Here is a 16,613-nt window from a genome sequence, read left to right as displayed (position 1 = left end):
TTAATTTTATTTGATGCATTATACTGGATCCATTGTCGTGTATTGTAAACATTGTGCTATAGATCATTATTTTTTAAAAACACATAATTGTTCTGTAATCCAATTTTATTTGCACTAACTGAAAGATGTTTTAAATTATTAATATACAATTTATGATCCATGATACCATCGACAAAATTAAAAAATCCAATCCTGTTTGCGTTCATGTAGCTCTAAACTGTGACTAAGCCTTCTTCATATTATATGGACGTCTACAAATTGTTTTTCTCATATTCGATATTTTCGTTCTCCATACATCAATAGTACATCTTCTATTCGACTCAAATATGTTAAATTTACTTTCTTCAGTAAATACAATACGATTCCAGTACTCCATAGAAACATTGACATACTCTCGCAAATTCTAATCGTTTCATTCTATTAACTTCATTTACGAAATATTTTCTACGGGCTACTCTGACATAATACCCCGTAGCTCGCAAAAAATTACGCACGTAATATTACGCATATTAATATTAATATTATTTTTAAGTTCACCAGCGATGCACTTATTTTCGGATTTTTTATTATTTTTCAAATTATCCGTTGGCCAGTGTACTCATTTATTTTGCATTAATGTCCGTTTATTTTTTATAGTTTTTCGATTTCCATATACGTCAATGATTCTTTGAATCGTGGACCATGGTCTATTTATAATTTTTAACATTTCACTCAGTGTTTTGCACTTATTATACAAATTTATAATAATTTTCTTTTCTTTTCCAGGGGATTCCTTACTTTTTCGTCCCATTTTATATGAATTTAGACCACTATCTGTATTGACGACGCCTCCAGGTATACTGATCCCAGATATATTCATATAAGATTGATATTATCTTGTATTTATTCTATGTACAATATAATATCACGAATCAAGGACTGTACAAATATTTACCACCCGTACATTTTCTGCTAATTTCTGAGAATTTATTAATATTATATTCATAATAACTGTAAATAAATATTTATTTTTCAATAATCGTTTTAGAAATTTCTAAGAATATGTACTTTTCGCTAACATTTTTTTGTAATAAACAAAGTTCTACAAAATATTTATTCAAATTGACTGTTGTACGAATAATTTTATACTCACTGTACTTTGAATGTACTTTTGAAATCCTGAATATCACTTGGTAATCGACTTACTATTTCGCTAGTACAATTTTTATCAAAGAATGCAACATCTTGCACAATAATAGATTTGAATATATTTTGATGTTATTTTATTGCAACACTTTCTTCTATGGAAAGTGTACAAATATAATATAAATAGATATAAAAAACGTCTGCAACATTTATGTTATGATTCAAGTTATGACTCAAAAGAATAAAGAATAAATCATACTCTTTCTCTGTTAGAAATATATAAAATTTACATACTTATGCAACATACACACATTCCAAGCATAAATGTTAATCTCAAAGGCATTTCCAAAGTATTTCTTGTAAAATTATATCCTTTATCTTGGATTATTTTTTTCAATACATTTATGATATCGCCAACAGATGGTGGTATCCAAATATTTAACATTGCGACAATTATGGTGCTTTATAAATAAAAAATATATTGAATATAGTATTACAATATGTAGTGATGGATATTTACATATAGGCTATAGAAATGATCGCGTAATACAAACCCCTCATATAACTAAGTAAATTCATATTATACAGAATAAATTTAATTTAAAATCTATTGCTTGATAAATAAATTTTTAATCTATGTTTGTTACTTATAATCCAATTTGATCGGAGTATTTTTTGTTACATCATTTGTATAAAAAGTTGAAGTACGAAAATTGTATTGTATACAATCGATTTATATCAATTTAATGTCTCAAGCAGCTTAAAAGCAAAATCTGCCTACAGCAATATATACTTTTTATCAATATTTTCATACATACTGACAAAGAAAACAATAACTGCAAAATATATGAATATACAATTAGTCAAAAACGTTTCCGTACACCGTACTATAATTTTCTTAATATTATTATCGGGATATTAATAAATAAATAATTTTTACTCTTGCATATTCGGATACATAACATTTATTATTAATGAAAAGGAAAAAAACAATACATTTATTTATTAACAAGTAAAATAAAGAAAAAGACAAACATAATAAAAATAAATTTTTAAAAGTTTCCGTACATATGACTTTATTAATCATAATATTTTAAATGAATGATCTGCCAGTCCTCCCTTCACTTTAATTACCTCTTGTAATCTTTTTGGCATCGTACCAACTAATTTTTTAATCACTATGTAGGATATTATTCCATTTAAATGAAATTTAAAATTGTAATCCTTCTTTGTTCTTAATATTATATTTTCTTAAGCTTTCTTTAATATGGCTCCATAGATGTTCTATGGGGTTCATATGGGGTATTGAGAGTGTATATAAAGTTGCTTCGGAACATTATACAATACCCATTCCTTTACTTTTTTGCAGTGTGCTTTGGATTTAATTTCATTGCACAACTATTTAAATTTTCTTTCTAAATATTAAGGTAGATATTTTAATTAATTATTTCATCAATAAATGTTAAATTTCCAACTTCCGTTGTATTCATGCAGCCCCAAATCATTACGCCACCTTCATATTTAATTGTTGGACGTAAATTTTTACATTCTATTTATGTATTCGGTTTTCTTCAGACTTTAGTGTATCCGTCTGAAATAAAAATATTAAATTTACATTCATTACTGAATTCTAGAAATTTTTATCTTTGTTAATTTGCAAATTTACAAAAAAAAATTTATTTTCATTAATTGCACTTATGAAAAGTTTTCTTTTCTGGCCATTGTAACCAGCTTTCCCAAGTACATTTCGAACTACTTTAATATTGTAGTCATTTCCGATCATATCTACCAATTTTGGAGCACTTGTATATGGATCACATTTTATTGTGTGCAAAATAGCACATTTATGATGTGCTTCTAATTTTTGATATTTTCCTATTCGTCGTCGATTTTCCAGTTTTATTATATCTATCAAGAATGTATTGTACAAAAGAGTGTGATTTCTTTACAATTTGAGCATTTTCCTTAATGTTGCAACTTCTTCTGTTAATTTTACATCTAACTCACAAATTCCTATAGGTATATTCATTTTCGGAAAAATGTCGTGTATAATCTTTTCTCTTTCCTAGCAGATGAGAAATTAACTTGTACTTAACTTTGGAGCATTGCTTCAGTCTTCTTTTTAAACATTCTGTTGCATTCTTGGTATTCAATTGTTAAATTTTGTCTTGTATGGAATATAACGCTTTTCTGGCATTATTTTTGTTACGTTTGTCTTTTTCTTTATTTTACTTGTAATATATATATATATAATATGGTTACGCGAATTATTTTTTTGAATATTGGTATTAATTTACAATAATTGTTACATATAACGAAAGTATATCACTTTAAAAAACCATAAGATCAAATGTATCTATCAATCTGCTCTTTAAACAAAAGTTGATTATAAAATTAGGGTGATATAACCTTACGCGTCTGAGTGAGAACAGCACCATTATTTCTTCGTCAGATTTGGATTTGTAGAAGATATTGTTAGATAGCATTGAAGAATATAGGCCTGATAACACCAATTTGCCATTAATAGAATTTTTTTTTTAAAGAAATATTTACTCCCTATTTTTGTTTTTTTTCTCTACTGTTTATAAAAATAATTAACGTTTGTTATCGGATCTATGAAACAATGATGTATCAATCGAATTCGAGTCAAGATATGTTATAAGGTTCGACAATAATTTCGCGAATAGAAAATCGAGTAATGTGCGAATTGGCGGTATATGGAGAAGTGTAAGGTTTGTTGAATGGAATTAAGAGACGGGAATGGAATAGAGTTTGATGGGTTTGTGGGGAGTCAGTGACAGTTTAAAAGATCCGTGTATATTTTTAATAATTTTTTATTTTCGAAACTTTCCTAAACTTTGTTTTGTTTCTTTGTCGTTTCGTTTCATTTCTCTTTTCTTGTTTTTTTTTGCATCGCGATTGTTTTATCTATTTTCGGAGTCTTACTTCGGTCTGTCTTCTTGTTTCTTTTTTTTCCTTTTCGGGGATATAACTTCGTCGTTTTTTCCGTCGTACTTTTTTGTTTTGATTGAGTTAATAGGTAGATATATTTGTTGTCTCTGCACTTTCTTTCTTTCTTTTTACTATTTTTTTTTTTGTAAATAAGTTGAACATCTTTCTTGAAATGTTCATGGGATGAAGAAACGTGTTTTTTATGTAACAATTTAGTAATCGTTCGAAAAGGCAATTGTATTCTAGGGAAAATTATATGAGAGCGTGTTGTGCAATGGTATAGTAGTGGCAGTGTAGTTGACGGATTACGCTAAAGATAATTTTGTATTCTTTTTTTGGCGTTTCATGTTACGGTAAGTTTCCAAACAGTTTAGATGATTCTGAAATTCTCTCTCTCTCCCCTGCCCTTTTCTATTATTTTAATGGAGATTGCCGGTTTAAGTACCTTGTAATATATACCTAAATACCTTTCGTAATGTACATTGAAAAATTGTTAGTTTAGAAGGATATTTTAATTTTGAATAATTTGATTAATTTATAAATATTTTTTTTGATCAATTATATTAGTATATAAGAGAAGTTTATTATTAATATACCATTATATAATAAGTATATAATTATACTTATGTAAGTATGACTGATTTATTATTAATATAATAACTGAATATATTAAAATAAATATTTTAAAAATATATAGTTATGGAATTAAAAAGTATAAAATAAGGAAAAAAAATATAATTTTATACTTTGAAAAGAAAATCAATTAATCGAACAAGAAATTACTTTTACTTTTATTTTGCAGTTTATTTCTCTTGGTATCTTGTTTTGTTTTTCTTTCCGATTCGTTTTTCTTAATTAAATATCTAACATTTATTACATTGTTTTGTTGATATACGTTTTATAATTATAATATATATATATATATATATATATATATATATATATATATATATATATAATTGTGAATTCGACCATTTTATTGGCCGATTTATCAATATTATCCCATTCATATAAATGTTCGTAGAACTGAAAAATAAGCCATTGACGTTTTCAAAACCTACAAAACGAATATTTAAAATTTAAGATAAGAAAAAAAGTAAAAAGGAAACAAACTAATAATAATATTGTTTATAAGACAAAAATTTTGAATGTAATTTTTAAATTTCTTTATTTTTTTAATTTTCACTCTACTGGGTGCCTCATTTTATCTCACATGATCGTATATTCACTTTGTCAAATTTCAAGGCGCCGTAACTCGATGATATATTGATTGAAATGATACATTATAATATTAGTTGGATTCGTATCGATAATTTCTAAAACTTTTGTTTCACCTAAAATATCGAATTCAATTTAAACAAAAATTATTATGACTACCAGATAGTAACAAAAGCGCTCTTTACGAAAATGTTGCGATAAATATTAAAATTATCTCTCAAAACCTAACAACTTTTATTTAAACCATTTTTTTATATAACTGATAGGTGATATTTGGCTGTTACTTTTAAAATGGGACACCCTGACTTCATAATTTCATTTTTTTTATTATAATTATTAACAATTATTAATAATTGCACTCACGTCAGTGAAAGTGGTCAGTGATAATACAAAAAATTTTCCTGAAGTCAAACGCATTTCTTTAGTCGATCGTAACATGCATATGTGCATTAATTTTTTCTCCTCTTTCGATATATTGTACCACTCGCATAAATATAATGCGTCGCCTAAGATGGAACTCTGAAAAAAAATTGGAAAAAGAAAATTAATTACACCACTCATAAGGATAACTTTGTTGATGAAATTCCATAAAGAAAAAAAAAGAAAGGAACAAAATCCGTCTCTTCAGTCGTCTTTTTGAGAATTAAATTTTATGAAAACAAGAAACAAAAACTATTAATTATGACAATTGTGAGCGAATTTTTTATGATGAAATTTTATGGAAACAAAAAACAAAAAAAAATTATTTACAACAATTGTAAAATTATTTCCGATGAATAATTTTATGAAAAAAGAAAGAAACAAAAATCAATCGTGTAAATCGTGAGGATATTTTTTCGATGATGAAGTCAAAAAAAAAATTAATTACGTCAATTGTAGGAATATTTTCAACGATGAAATTTCATGGAAAGAAAAGTAATAAAGAAATAATTATGTCGGTAGTGAGGATATTTTTGATGTTAAAATTTTATGAAAAAATGAAAAGAAATGAAAGAAAAAATATTAATTATTTCTACCGTGAGAAAATTTCCGATAATGAAATTATTTGAAAAAAAAGAAAAATAAATGAATAAATAAAAAATAATATAGTGTTACTTCTTTTATAAGGCATTCTCCTATGTAACAATAAACCAATAGTACGCCAGCCACAGCAGAGCCAATAAAAAGAAAGGATAATAACATTGCCATGTCACCGTCGGCTGATCTCTGAAAATTATTTAAGTTTTAAAACAGAATAAAAAAAAAAAGAAATAAAAATAAAATTACAATTATTTCAATTTGATTTAATTATTTCTATTGAACGTATAGATCATTTTCGTTGTTATTTTATAATGTTGATTTATTGTTTTTATCATATTTTAAACTAGAGAGAATGAAAAAAATATCCGAATGAAAAATTATAATCTTTTTCATCGAATGTATAATTTTATTTATCGTTATTATGTTTGTTCTTTTATTTTATTTAATTTTTTTTGAATCAAATAAGATCAAAACAAAATTACAAAAATTACGTTCCTAACGAAGGTACAACTTCTTTTTTTTTATTATTTTATTCCGTTTATTTTATTATTTCTTATCTTCTTAAATCAAATATATTCTTTCCATTTAATTTTTTTTAAATCAAATTTGTCAATAATATATTAAATAGATTATAACTTACCACAAGTGCATCGTAACCAACAATACAAAATTGTAAAATAGTTCCTATCAATTGTAACAAAATTATAAGATTGAAATCCTCCTCTAATGATTCTGATAATCTGAAACAAAATACAACGAAGGAATAATAATAATCACATAAAAATAAATAAAATGATATTATTATATAAAGTATGTATATATAACTATAACGAGATAAATAATAACACTACAAGTGTGCGTAATAACAATAATAATAATAATTATAGTAAATAATTAAATAACTCGTTATTTAATTATCTATTATAAACTATAATAAATAATTTAATAATAATAAATAAATAAATAACAATAATAATGATTAAAAATGAATAATAATATATATAATACATAAAGAGAGCAGTCTACGAATAAAAAAATAATTAATATTGTAAATAAATGATATATGTTTCATACCAAATTAATAATATTATATATAAAATAAATAAATTAAATATATATAAATAAATATGATGTAAAATAAATACAATATAATAAATATAATATAAATACATTAATATTCATATGTAAAGTATTATACATTAAAAGTAAATAATAAAATAATTACGCAAGAAGTAAAATATAATACAAAATATTTAAAAAATGTAATTCATTAGGGACAATAATGATACAATATCGCATGTATGTAGTACATAAATAAATAAATTAATTAATCACAATTCTAACATCGTAATTCTTACTATGTATTTATTATTATTAACAATTACGATAATAATAAGAATAAGAATAATAATAAAAGAATTGATAATAATTGATAATTATTTTATACGATACTATAATATATTATTATAAAAGATACAAATGTTAATTAAAATTTTATATTTTAAATAAATTAATTTTATTTTAAATTAATTAATACTTTTTTAATATTTAATATTTAATTAAATTAATTAATATAAATTATATCAAAAAATAATTAATTTTAAACAATTTATATTTTATACACATACATACATATTAATGTAATTTAAAATAAATGAATAATATTAATCATACTTATTTCTCACCTTATTAAACGTACGTGTTTAATAATCAGTTGTTTCAAATGTTTTTCACGATCGCACGTATCGTTCAATACATATTTGACTTCGTATGAAAGTGCAGAAAACAATCCACTTACGTGAAGTACCAAACTAACAAAAAGACAATCCGTACCAATGTAACCAAACACGATAGTAGGTATAATTAAAAATTGATAAAAACAAAGACAGACATAGGTTACTACGTTCGTTGGTTCGATTAATAACCAAACTCTGTATGGTAATCGATATCCATATGACGAGTTTGTTAACACTGTAATGTAATACCAAAAAAAGGTGGTATTAATTAAATATTATTTAATTAAAAAAAAGAAATATTTCTGATTACGATTAAGACTTACAAAAAAAATGTTATATTTTCAAAAATAATCTATTTTGTATGATAATAATAATAATAATAATAGTAATAATAATAATAATAATAATAATAATAGTAATAATAACAATAATAATAACAATATATGTATTAATTATGAGATAATAATTATAATAATAATAAAATATGAATAATAATACAAGCTGGGCCATAAATTCTTAAATGACATCAATAATGTTATTATTTTTATATATATGTATGCGTGGCTACACATACACACACACACACACACACACACACCTATTTCTTTGTTAATAGGAAGTGAGAAAATATATATATAAATAATTATAAAGTAATAATCAATTGTATAAAAAATAAATTTATAATAAAATATAAATAATAAAACAAGGTTTTTAGGTTCAAAAGTTTTTAAGTGATATTAATAATCAATTATTTGTGTGTATATATATGTAATATAGAAAAGTGTATATGTATACCTATTTCTATGTTCATAGCAAGTGAGAAAAAATAATACATCGATGATGCTACGAAAGAAGCGACCAATAGGACAATAACAAATTTTCGACTGCATTTATTATAATGAATAAACGCCAGTTTTTCTTCGTCGTAGTAATAATTGTCCAATGTAAAATCTGACCTTATATCGTCTATAAATTTGGCTAATGATTTTCTCTTTATCTTGCAAATGCTAATTTTCAAAAGTGCAATGACATTAAATACGTTTTCCATTAAACATGATATAATGTATTCCATATCGCTTATGTTAACTGCAATATCGATGATAGCTGAAGTACAATGAACTGTTAGATAAATAAAAAAGAAAAGAAAAATTGGCTGAAAACTTTTTGGCGGCCATGTTCCTACGAATCTCATCGCATGTTCTGTTAAATCCAATGCTTTTATGGTACTGCCAAAATCAACTTCCTAGAAAAAAAGAAAAAAATGAGGGCGATGGTGATGATGATGATGATAAAATAAAAATGAAATTTTTTACACAAATAATAGTAACTTATTATAACAATATAATAATTAGATAATACTTGAAAAATCATAATGAAAATAATCAAAATTGTGTTTTTAAATAAAAATAAAAAAAAAATGAAATTTTTCAGTCAATAAATACTGAATGACTATTATGACTATATTTTGATTGAATAGTATATGATGAAAAATGATAGATCAAAACGATTTCGTAGAAAAAATAAAATAAAATAAAATATATTTATATTATTTAGACAATTAATAATAAATGGCTACCATGACTATATTATAATTAATAATTATCAAATATAATTATCAAACAATATAGAATGTCGAACAATAGATAATATTATTAAAAGAAAAAATTAATGTTATATCTAATTTTTTTACAATCTTAATATTTATAAATTGTCTATATACTCAAGATCAACAATCATCAATGAACACACAATATCAAACAATACGTAATTAAAAATAACCCCTTAGAATTGAAAATAAACAAAATAGTAAGAAGGAAGGTCCTTTCTTTTATAAAACAAAACAGTCACTTAACAATCAATCTTCATAAAATAATCTTACCTGCATGCTATCGAAGTAGATTAACTTATCTGGGTGGCTCGTAAAAGACTGAGAAGAAATTTCCTCTTCTACCGTCCAAGTAAACTCTGTTCTCGTTCCTGTAATCGAATGATTGAAAAAGAAAATAGAAAAAAATAAGAGAGAAAAGAAGAAAGTAAAAGAGGACATAAAAAAAGTTTAAGCAGAAGTAGAGAAAAAGGGAAAAAATGTCTAAGCACTTTTAAACATACCATTAAGCATTATCGGGAACGAATACGATCAAGAACTTTCTGAGTTATTTCTCTTTTGTGGTTATCCTTTTTTTATTCTCTCTCTCTCTCTCCATCTTTTTTCTCTCTCTCTCACTCTTTCTCTCTCCCTCTTTCTTCTCTCTCTCTCTCTCTCTCTCTCTCTCTCTCTCTCTCTCTCTCTCTCTCTCTCTCTCTCTCTCTATCTTCACCTCCTCTCGCTCTCTCGCCCTTTCTTTTTTGTTATTTCTCGCTGTTTTCTTCTATAACTTGATACTTCATCTATACATTTCGACCTTTCAAGGAGTAATACTATATCCAAGTATAGCTTAAGACTCAATAGTTATAAATAATTCATTGAATTTTCAAATATCTAATAAGCTGAAAGGTCTATGTCTAATTCTCATGAAACATATGTATATGAACCATCATAATATTAGAGAGTAAGTTTTTTCATCAAATAATATTTAATAAGATCTATCGTGACCCCAACCAATCCTCCGCCCCCTTTCTCTCCTTCTCTCTTTCTCTCTTTCTATCTCTCTCTCTCTCTCTCTCCCTCTCTCTCTCGCTTTCTTTCTCTTTCACTTTCTCGTTTTTTCTTTCTCCATCTATCCATGCCTTAGTCTCTGTCGTTATCGTTCATCGATTAGTCTCATTAAAGGTTCAAAATTCACGAATTTCAGCGTATTATCAAAATGTTTTTAGAATTAGAATTTCGATTAACTTTTTTTCTTTCCTTTTTTCTCGTCTCCATTTTTTTTTCGTTCAACGAATTTACCGTCACGGACATTGTTATTGCTTTTCGTAAGATAATAAGCGTGCATTAGTAATTTCTAAAGGTCTTCTAACGTTTTATATATTCATCTGTGTAAATTGTTTTAATTTTATTATTGTCATTAAATCATAAAATTTAATTACATACTTATTAACATAATTATTTAAAAATTTTTTTTTTCAATATCTTGACATATTAATAATAATAATTAAATGTTTCATATCTCCCTAATTAAATATACAATAATATGTTATTAAACTTTACAACTTTATTATGTGCGTTTATATGTATGTAGGATATGTGTATGCGCATGTATGAGATAAGTCTATCGGCAGATAGACAAGGGATGGAAAGTTTTAGCATTAGTTAGCTGTGTGTGTATATGAAACAAATCGATTGAAAGTCGTGGTCTGCCCTTTGTAAGGTGCATTGTTGATAGAAAGTAGAGAGGAGTCTAGGATTGATAAAGAGAGTGAGATAGAAATGTAGCATGAATAAAATAGGCAATGAAACAAGGAATAGGAGAAAGAGCGATAATGATTGGCGAATGCATTTGCACAAATGTGAGCGTGGATAAGAAAGACTACGTGAGAAAAGAACAACGGTGAGATAATCTTGACTAGATCAATTGAAAAATAACGATAGAAGCTACTGAGTGGAACAACGAGAAGAAAATGATCAGAGCTAAGAATCAGTCAGTCAGTTTATCATTGCGACTGACAAGCGTTAAATCTGTTTTTTTTTTTCAATAAACTCTGTTTTCTATATTATTTCACTTACATTTTTCTATATTCTACATAATTTTCGTGATTCAACCGGGATTAAAATAGTAGTGAACCATAAGTGATTATAATTGATCGAGAGTATTAGTGTGGGATTAAATCGTAATTTCGTGTAGCGTGAACAGTTGAGTAACACTCTCGTGTAGTTATTATGCAGCATAGGTGAGAAATATGACTAAGATTGATGTCGAACACGATTTAACAAGAAGATGTCGGAGTCACAGATTAGTGCTATTTTTGATAAACTCAAAGAGAAGTACAAAATGTTTACATGTAGCACTTCGATATCCAAGACCGTGTTGATTCAAACTATATGATATATATAAATGCAAATCATCTTTTCTGCATGATCAGTTATGATTATAAGACGTACACTTTATAAATATATCTGATGCCTTGATATTTACGTATAGGTATAATAAATGTAGTTACATATACGTATAGTGCATATACGTACAGTATAATACGTATATTATATAAACAATTCATATATATATATTCTCTATATGATATATGTATGTATATATATATATATATATATATATATACTAGAGTGTAAACAGTAGAATAAGAGTAAAGTAGCAATAGAGGAAGAGTAGAGTAAGAGTAGAGTAGAAGTAGAGTAGAGTAGAGTAGAGTAGAATAGAACCTAGTAGAGTCTAACTGCCAATGTTCCCGCAACTAACACGTAATGGCGAACAAAGCCCGACAATCCAACCGAGCACATTTTCACAAACAACACAATAGATGATCAATCTCTTGACCCGATTCTTATCTTCCTATGCTCGCCGATTAGCAATTCACATGTGAGATATGAAACTTACAGCCGATAGAATAGAATAAACAACGAAATACCGCAAGAAATGCGGAGCGCTTGACGATATATCCATTCCGTATCTACGCCATAATGGAGCTCCCAATAATAATTACAATAACAATAACAAATGTAAGAATAATAATAATAATAATAATAATAATAACAATAATAATAACAAAAGCAATAATAACAATAATAAGAATAACAATAACAATAACAATTATAATAGTAATAACAATAACAATAACAATAACAATTTTCTTTTTCTTTTATTTTTTTTTTGATGGTCTTAGAATGTCAATCTTTACGCACTGACCCAGGGACCCCGCCCGCCAGAGGAGCCCTTCACTATTTGGTTCCCCCATTGAGGTCCCTGGAGTGTTGGGCTCACCTTTGGAATAGGCACTACCGACTAAACTCATGTCCATCCTAGTGGCATAGTGAAACAATCCCGGCACCGCCATGTGGCATTACTTCGGGATGGCGCCACTGCATCAAGTCCCATTACGGGACTCTCCCTTCGGCTCTACGGGGCAGGAAATTGGAGCAACGTTTGGGGCAGGTCTATGTGCGAACCATCTCCATCTTCTTTTTGCGCAAGGTGGTCCTGACGTACCGGGCCACCTTGTTCCACTCCTCCTGACCTCGGAGCATTTTCTCGACAATGTTGTCTGGCGAGATGTTTCCGAGGTCTTGCTCCAAGGCGAGTCGTTCGACGCTCCACCTAACACATTTGAAGAATGTGTGGTGGGCGTCATCGACGGTCGAGTAGCCATTGGGCCAGTTGCCGTCAGCTACCTTCCTCATTTTTGCGAGGTAGGAGCAGAAAAGACCATGCCCTGTCAAAAATTGAGTGAGGTAGAAGTCGACCTCCCCCACCTCTCTGTTTAGCCAGCTGTCTAACCGACTGATGAGTCGGGCCGTCCATCTGCCCCAAAGCTCCTGTTTCCATCTGCTTTGCCAGGTCTCGATGCTAGTAGACCTGGCGAGCCTTGATGCCTCCTCCTTTCACAGAACACATCTTTGCTGGTCGACGAATTGTCTCTCCTGGGCTAGTAGATCGATCGGGATTACCCCCGCGACCACTAGCACCGCGGGCTCAGAGACCGTGCGGTAGGAGCACGCGATTCGGAGAGTACCCCACCTCTGTACGGCGACGTTGCGCTTGCAATATTTCTGCTTTTGCAGCGCCTCGGCCTCGACATCAGCGCCGTACAGCATCACTGCTTCGGCGGCACGCATCAGTAGTCGCCAACTGCAAGGTCGGGGACCGATGACGTTTGCCATGAGTGTGACAAGCGAGGCTACTACTTTTGCCGCCTTGTCGGCTGCCCTAAGTATATGCTCGCCATGATTAAAGTTTTTGTCGAGCATTATACCCAGATATTTGACAGCCGACTTAGCCTGGACCGCCGGGTCTCCTACAAAGACGTTGCGCAAGTTGTTCATGCGCTTCTTCGTAAGTAGCACGATCTATGTCTTCTGGGCTGCCAGAGATAGCCCGTGGTCTTCCATCCAGGAGATGACTCTGCGCATTACCTGGTTAAGCAGCACCTGTGCCCCCTCCGTGTCTCTTGCGGTTATGACAACTGCAAGGTCATCTGCGTACCCAACCAAGAAAGTGCCTTTAGAGACTGCCATACGTAGGATACCGTCGTAGAAAATATTCCAGATATCCGGTCCCAGTATGGAGCCCTGGGCTGGCTCCGATGTTAATTCCAAGCTTCTTTGACCATCGCCAGTACTGTATACTAGGAAGCGCTCGTTCAGATAGTCGCCGAGTATTCGGAGTATGTACTCCGGGACGTTGAAATTACGTTCAAGCGCTTCCATTGCCAAGTCCCACCTGACGGAGTTGAAGGCATTTCTCACGTCTAAGGTGGCCAGCAGACACAAAGGGCGAGTTAGATGTTTCCCTCGCTCCGTTATTTTAGCGGCCGTGTCGACCTCCTCGACTGCCTGGATGGTGGAGAGGCCAGATCGGAATACATGCTGGCGGACAGCAAGATCCTCCGCTGCCCCTAAGGCTGCCATCACCCGTGATCTAAGCAGCTTCTACAGGAGCTTGCCAGCTGTATCGAGCATACAAATAGGCCTGTATGACGAAGCGGCATCTGCTGGACCTTTGCCCTCGCTTATGAGCATCATTCTGGCTTTCTTCCACTGGGCAGGGAAGATGCCCTCCCTTAGACACATATTGTACATATTTAGCAAGATCTTGGGATGAGTCTGCGCGACGGCTTTCATTACTTCCGCTGGAAGGCCGTCTGTTCCTGGAGCTTTCTTGTTCCGCATAGAAGATGCGGCCTTGAGTAGCTCCTTCTCTGTTAATTGCGGCCCTACAGGACTACCAGGCGTCGCCGTGCGAATCTCTCTCTTCGAATGTGAGGGGAATAGGAATAATGTTTTCCATATGAATAATGTCTTCCAACATCCTCGCATCCTGAGGGATTCCTTGCGTCTTAGTACCCAGTTTGCGAGTGACAATCTGTTACTCTAATCCCCACGGATTCTGGTCGACATCCAGGCACAGCTCCTTCCAGCACCGTCGTTGATTGGCTTTGATGGTCCTCTTCAAAGCTTTTTTGGCCGCTTAATACTCTGCGGCCAACGGAGCAGCGTCGAGATCGCGTCTCTTCGCTCGTTGTGCTAAACGGCGAAGTCTTATGCACTTCTTGCGAAGATCTGCGACCTCGTTCGTCCACCAGTATGCAGGACGCCTGTGCCGTTTCGTGCACTTCTTGGGCACCGCTATGGCGCAAGCCTTTTGGATGAGCTGCATAGTTGCTGCAGTAATCATCCTGGCTTGTGTAATTGGCGATTTACTCGAGGAGGCAATTTGAAGGGATCTCCCACCTTCATCTATGACTGAAGACAGCCTCTCTCGATCCATTCTTGCAATGTTCCACCAGGGGGGTCGCTCTACTCTTGTCGCGGCTGGCTTCCTATCGTGTACATCGAATAGGATATACTGATGATCGCTCCCGATATAATCCTCGATCACCTGCCAGCCTGCGAACATTGCCAAAAGATATTCGTTGGCTAGAGATACTACCAGGATCGTCTCTCTGTAGCCAAGCCTGCGGAAGGTCGACTTCGAACCTGTGTTGAGTACTGATAGCTCCAGTCTCGACGCCACCTCCATGATTCGTCTTCCTCTGGAGTCCTGCCTGGCCTCCCCATATTCGAGAGCTTTGGCATTGAGGTCTCCAAACACAATGAGATCCCCTTGCATTTCACGCAACGCCTCTTCCAGATCGTCCAGTTTGGTCTGGAAGTCGTCTATCCGGTCGTTCGGGGTGAGATATACGCTGACATATGTCGTCAAGTTATGTCTCACTCAAATGTAACCGCGTCCGGATCCTTGATCCGACACATGTATCTGTCGGGGATCTGGGATCCAGATGGCCGCGGTGCCCGTTTCGTCTGCGTAGCATCCTACTCCTACTCTCTCCTGGTACTGTTCGCTGTCTAGAACAATATCAGCTTTTTTCTCAGAGCAGAGCTGGGTCAGTAGGTGGTGCGCCATCTTGTACCTATTGAGGTTACCCTGAAGTACTCTCATCCTTTTTTCCTCTTGTTAGCTGTTGCAAGGGCCTCCTGGAAAGCTTTGCAGCCCCTTGATCATGCCAGGTGCTTCCTAGTTTCAACAACGCCATTTGGGCACAAGAATCAAGTAGGCTCGCTGACCTTGCACTCTTTAATCTTGTGCCCCGTGCCGCCGCAGAAATAGCAAAACTTACTGCAACCAGGTCTCTTGCACGAGGCACTATAGTAACCATAGTCGTGACAGCGGAAGCATCGCCTCACTTCTGCCCTTCGCCTGACCCTGCAGCAGACGAAACCGACCAGCACGCGGCCGGCCTTTAAAAGCTTCTCAGCTGCTTCCTCTTCTATTTTGACGAGGGCCAGGCGTTGTTATCTTGCGTTGGGGTTCGTCATCTTAATTTCGATTTTCTCCGCGTAGCCTGTCAGGTTCCTCTTTACGGCCTCCTCGACTTCTACCAACGATGTGCAGCAATCACAGTCTCGTATCTCCAGCGTAGCTCTAAGGACCAGTTCCGTGATGCTGCTCGTTT

The 16,613-nt window shown here is 31.8% G+C and overlaps 2 protein-coding genes across 2 annotated transcripts; both read right to left on the bottom strand.

Annotated features, from left to right (window-relative positions):
* Window positions 1–2,316: 2,316 nt before the first annotated feature.
* LOC146872168 (putative odorant receptor 92a) lies at window positions 2,317–10,170 on the bottom strand. Its single transcript, XM_085664298.1, has 8 exons — window positions 10,161–10,170; window positions 9,931–10,028; window positions 8,847–9,294; window positions 8,001–8,286; window positions 6,956–7,055; window positions 6,391–6,501; window positions 5,659–5,814; window positions 2,317–2,716 (listed from the first exon to the last, which is right to left on the bottom strand). The coding sequence occupies exons 1-8, from the start codon at window positions 10,168–10,170 to the stop codon at window positions 2,675–2,677; spliced, it is 1,251 nt and encodes a 416-aa protein (XP_085520424.1). The 3' UTR covers window positions 2,317–2,674.
* Window positions 10,171–13,542: 3,372 nt separating this feature from the next.
* On the bottom strand, window positions 13,543–13,983 carry LOC146872167 (uncharacterized). Its single transcript, XM_085664297.1, has one exon. It carries the CDS (start codon window positions 13,981–13,983, stop codon window positions 13,543–13,545), a length of 441 nt encoding a protein of 146 aa, XP_085520423.1.
* Between the last annotated feature and the right edge of the window lie 2,630 nt (window positions 13,984–16,613).

Source organism: Vespa mandarinia, unplaced genomic scaffold (genome assembly GCF_050613455.1).
Source record: "Vespa mandarinia isolate Hongniang unplaced genomic scaffold, ASM5061345v1 scaffold_26, whole genome shotgun sequence".
Taxonomy (NCBI): Eukaryota; Metazoa; Arthropoda; class Insecta; order Hymenoptera; family Vespidae; genus Vespa; species Vespa mandarinia.
Note: the sequence above shows the minus strand (reverse complement) of the source record. Positions and strands in the feature narration are given on the sequence as shown.

Bases quoted from the DNA above. Each gene is read 5' to 3' on its own strand.
- LOC146872168 (XM_085664298.1), bottom strand. The intron at 9,295-9,930 runs GTAAGATTATTT...CTTTTTTTCTAG, and splicing joins TCTACTTCGATAGCATGCAG to GAAGTTGATTTTGGCAGTAC. The intron at 2,717-5,658 runs GTGAGTGCAATT...TTTTTATTTCAG, and splicing joins CACTGACCACTTTCACTGAC to ACGGATACACTAAAGTCTGA.
- LOC146872167 (XM_085664297.1), bottom strand. From the start codon at position 13,983: ATGAACAACTTGCGCAACGTCTTTGTAGGAGACCCGGCGGTCCAGGCT.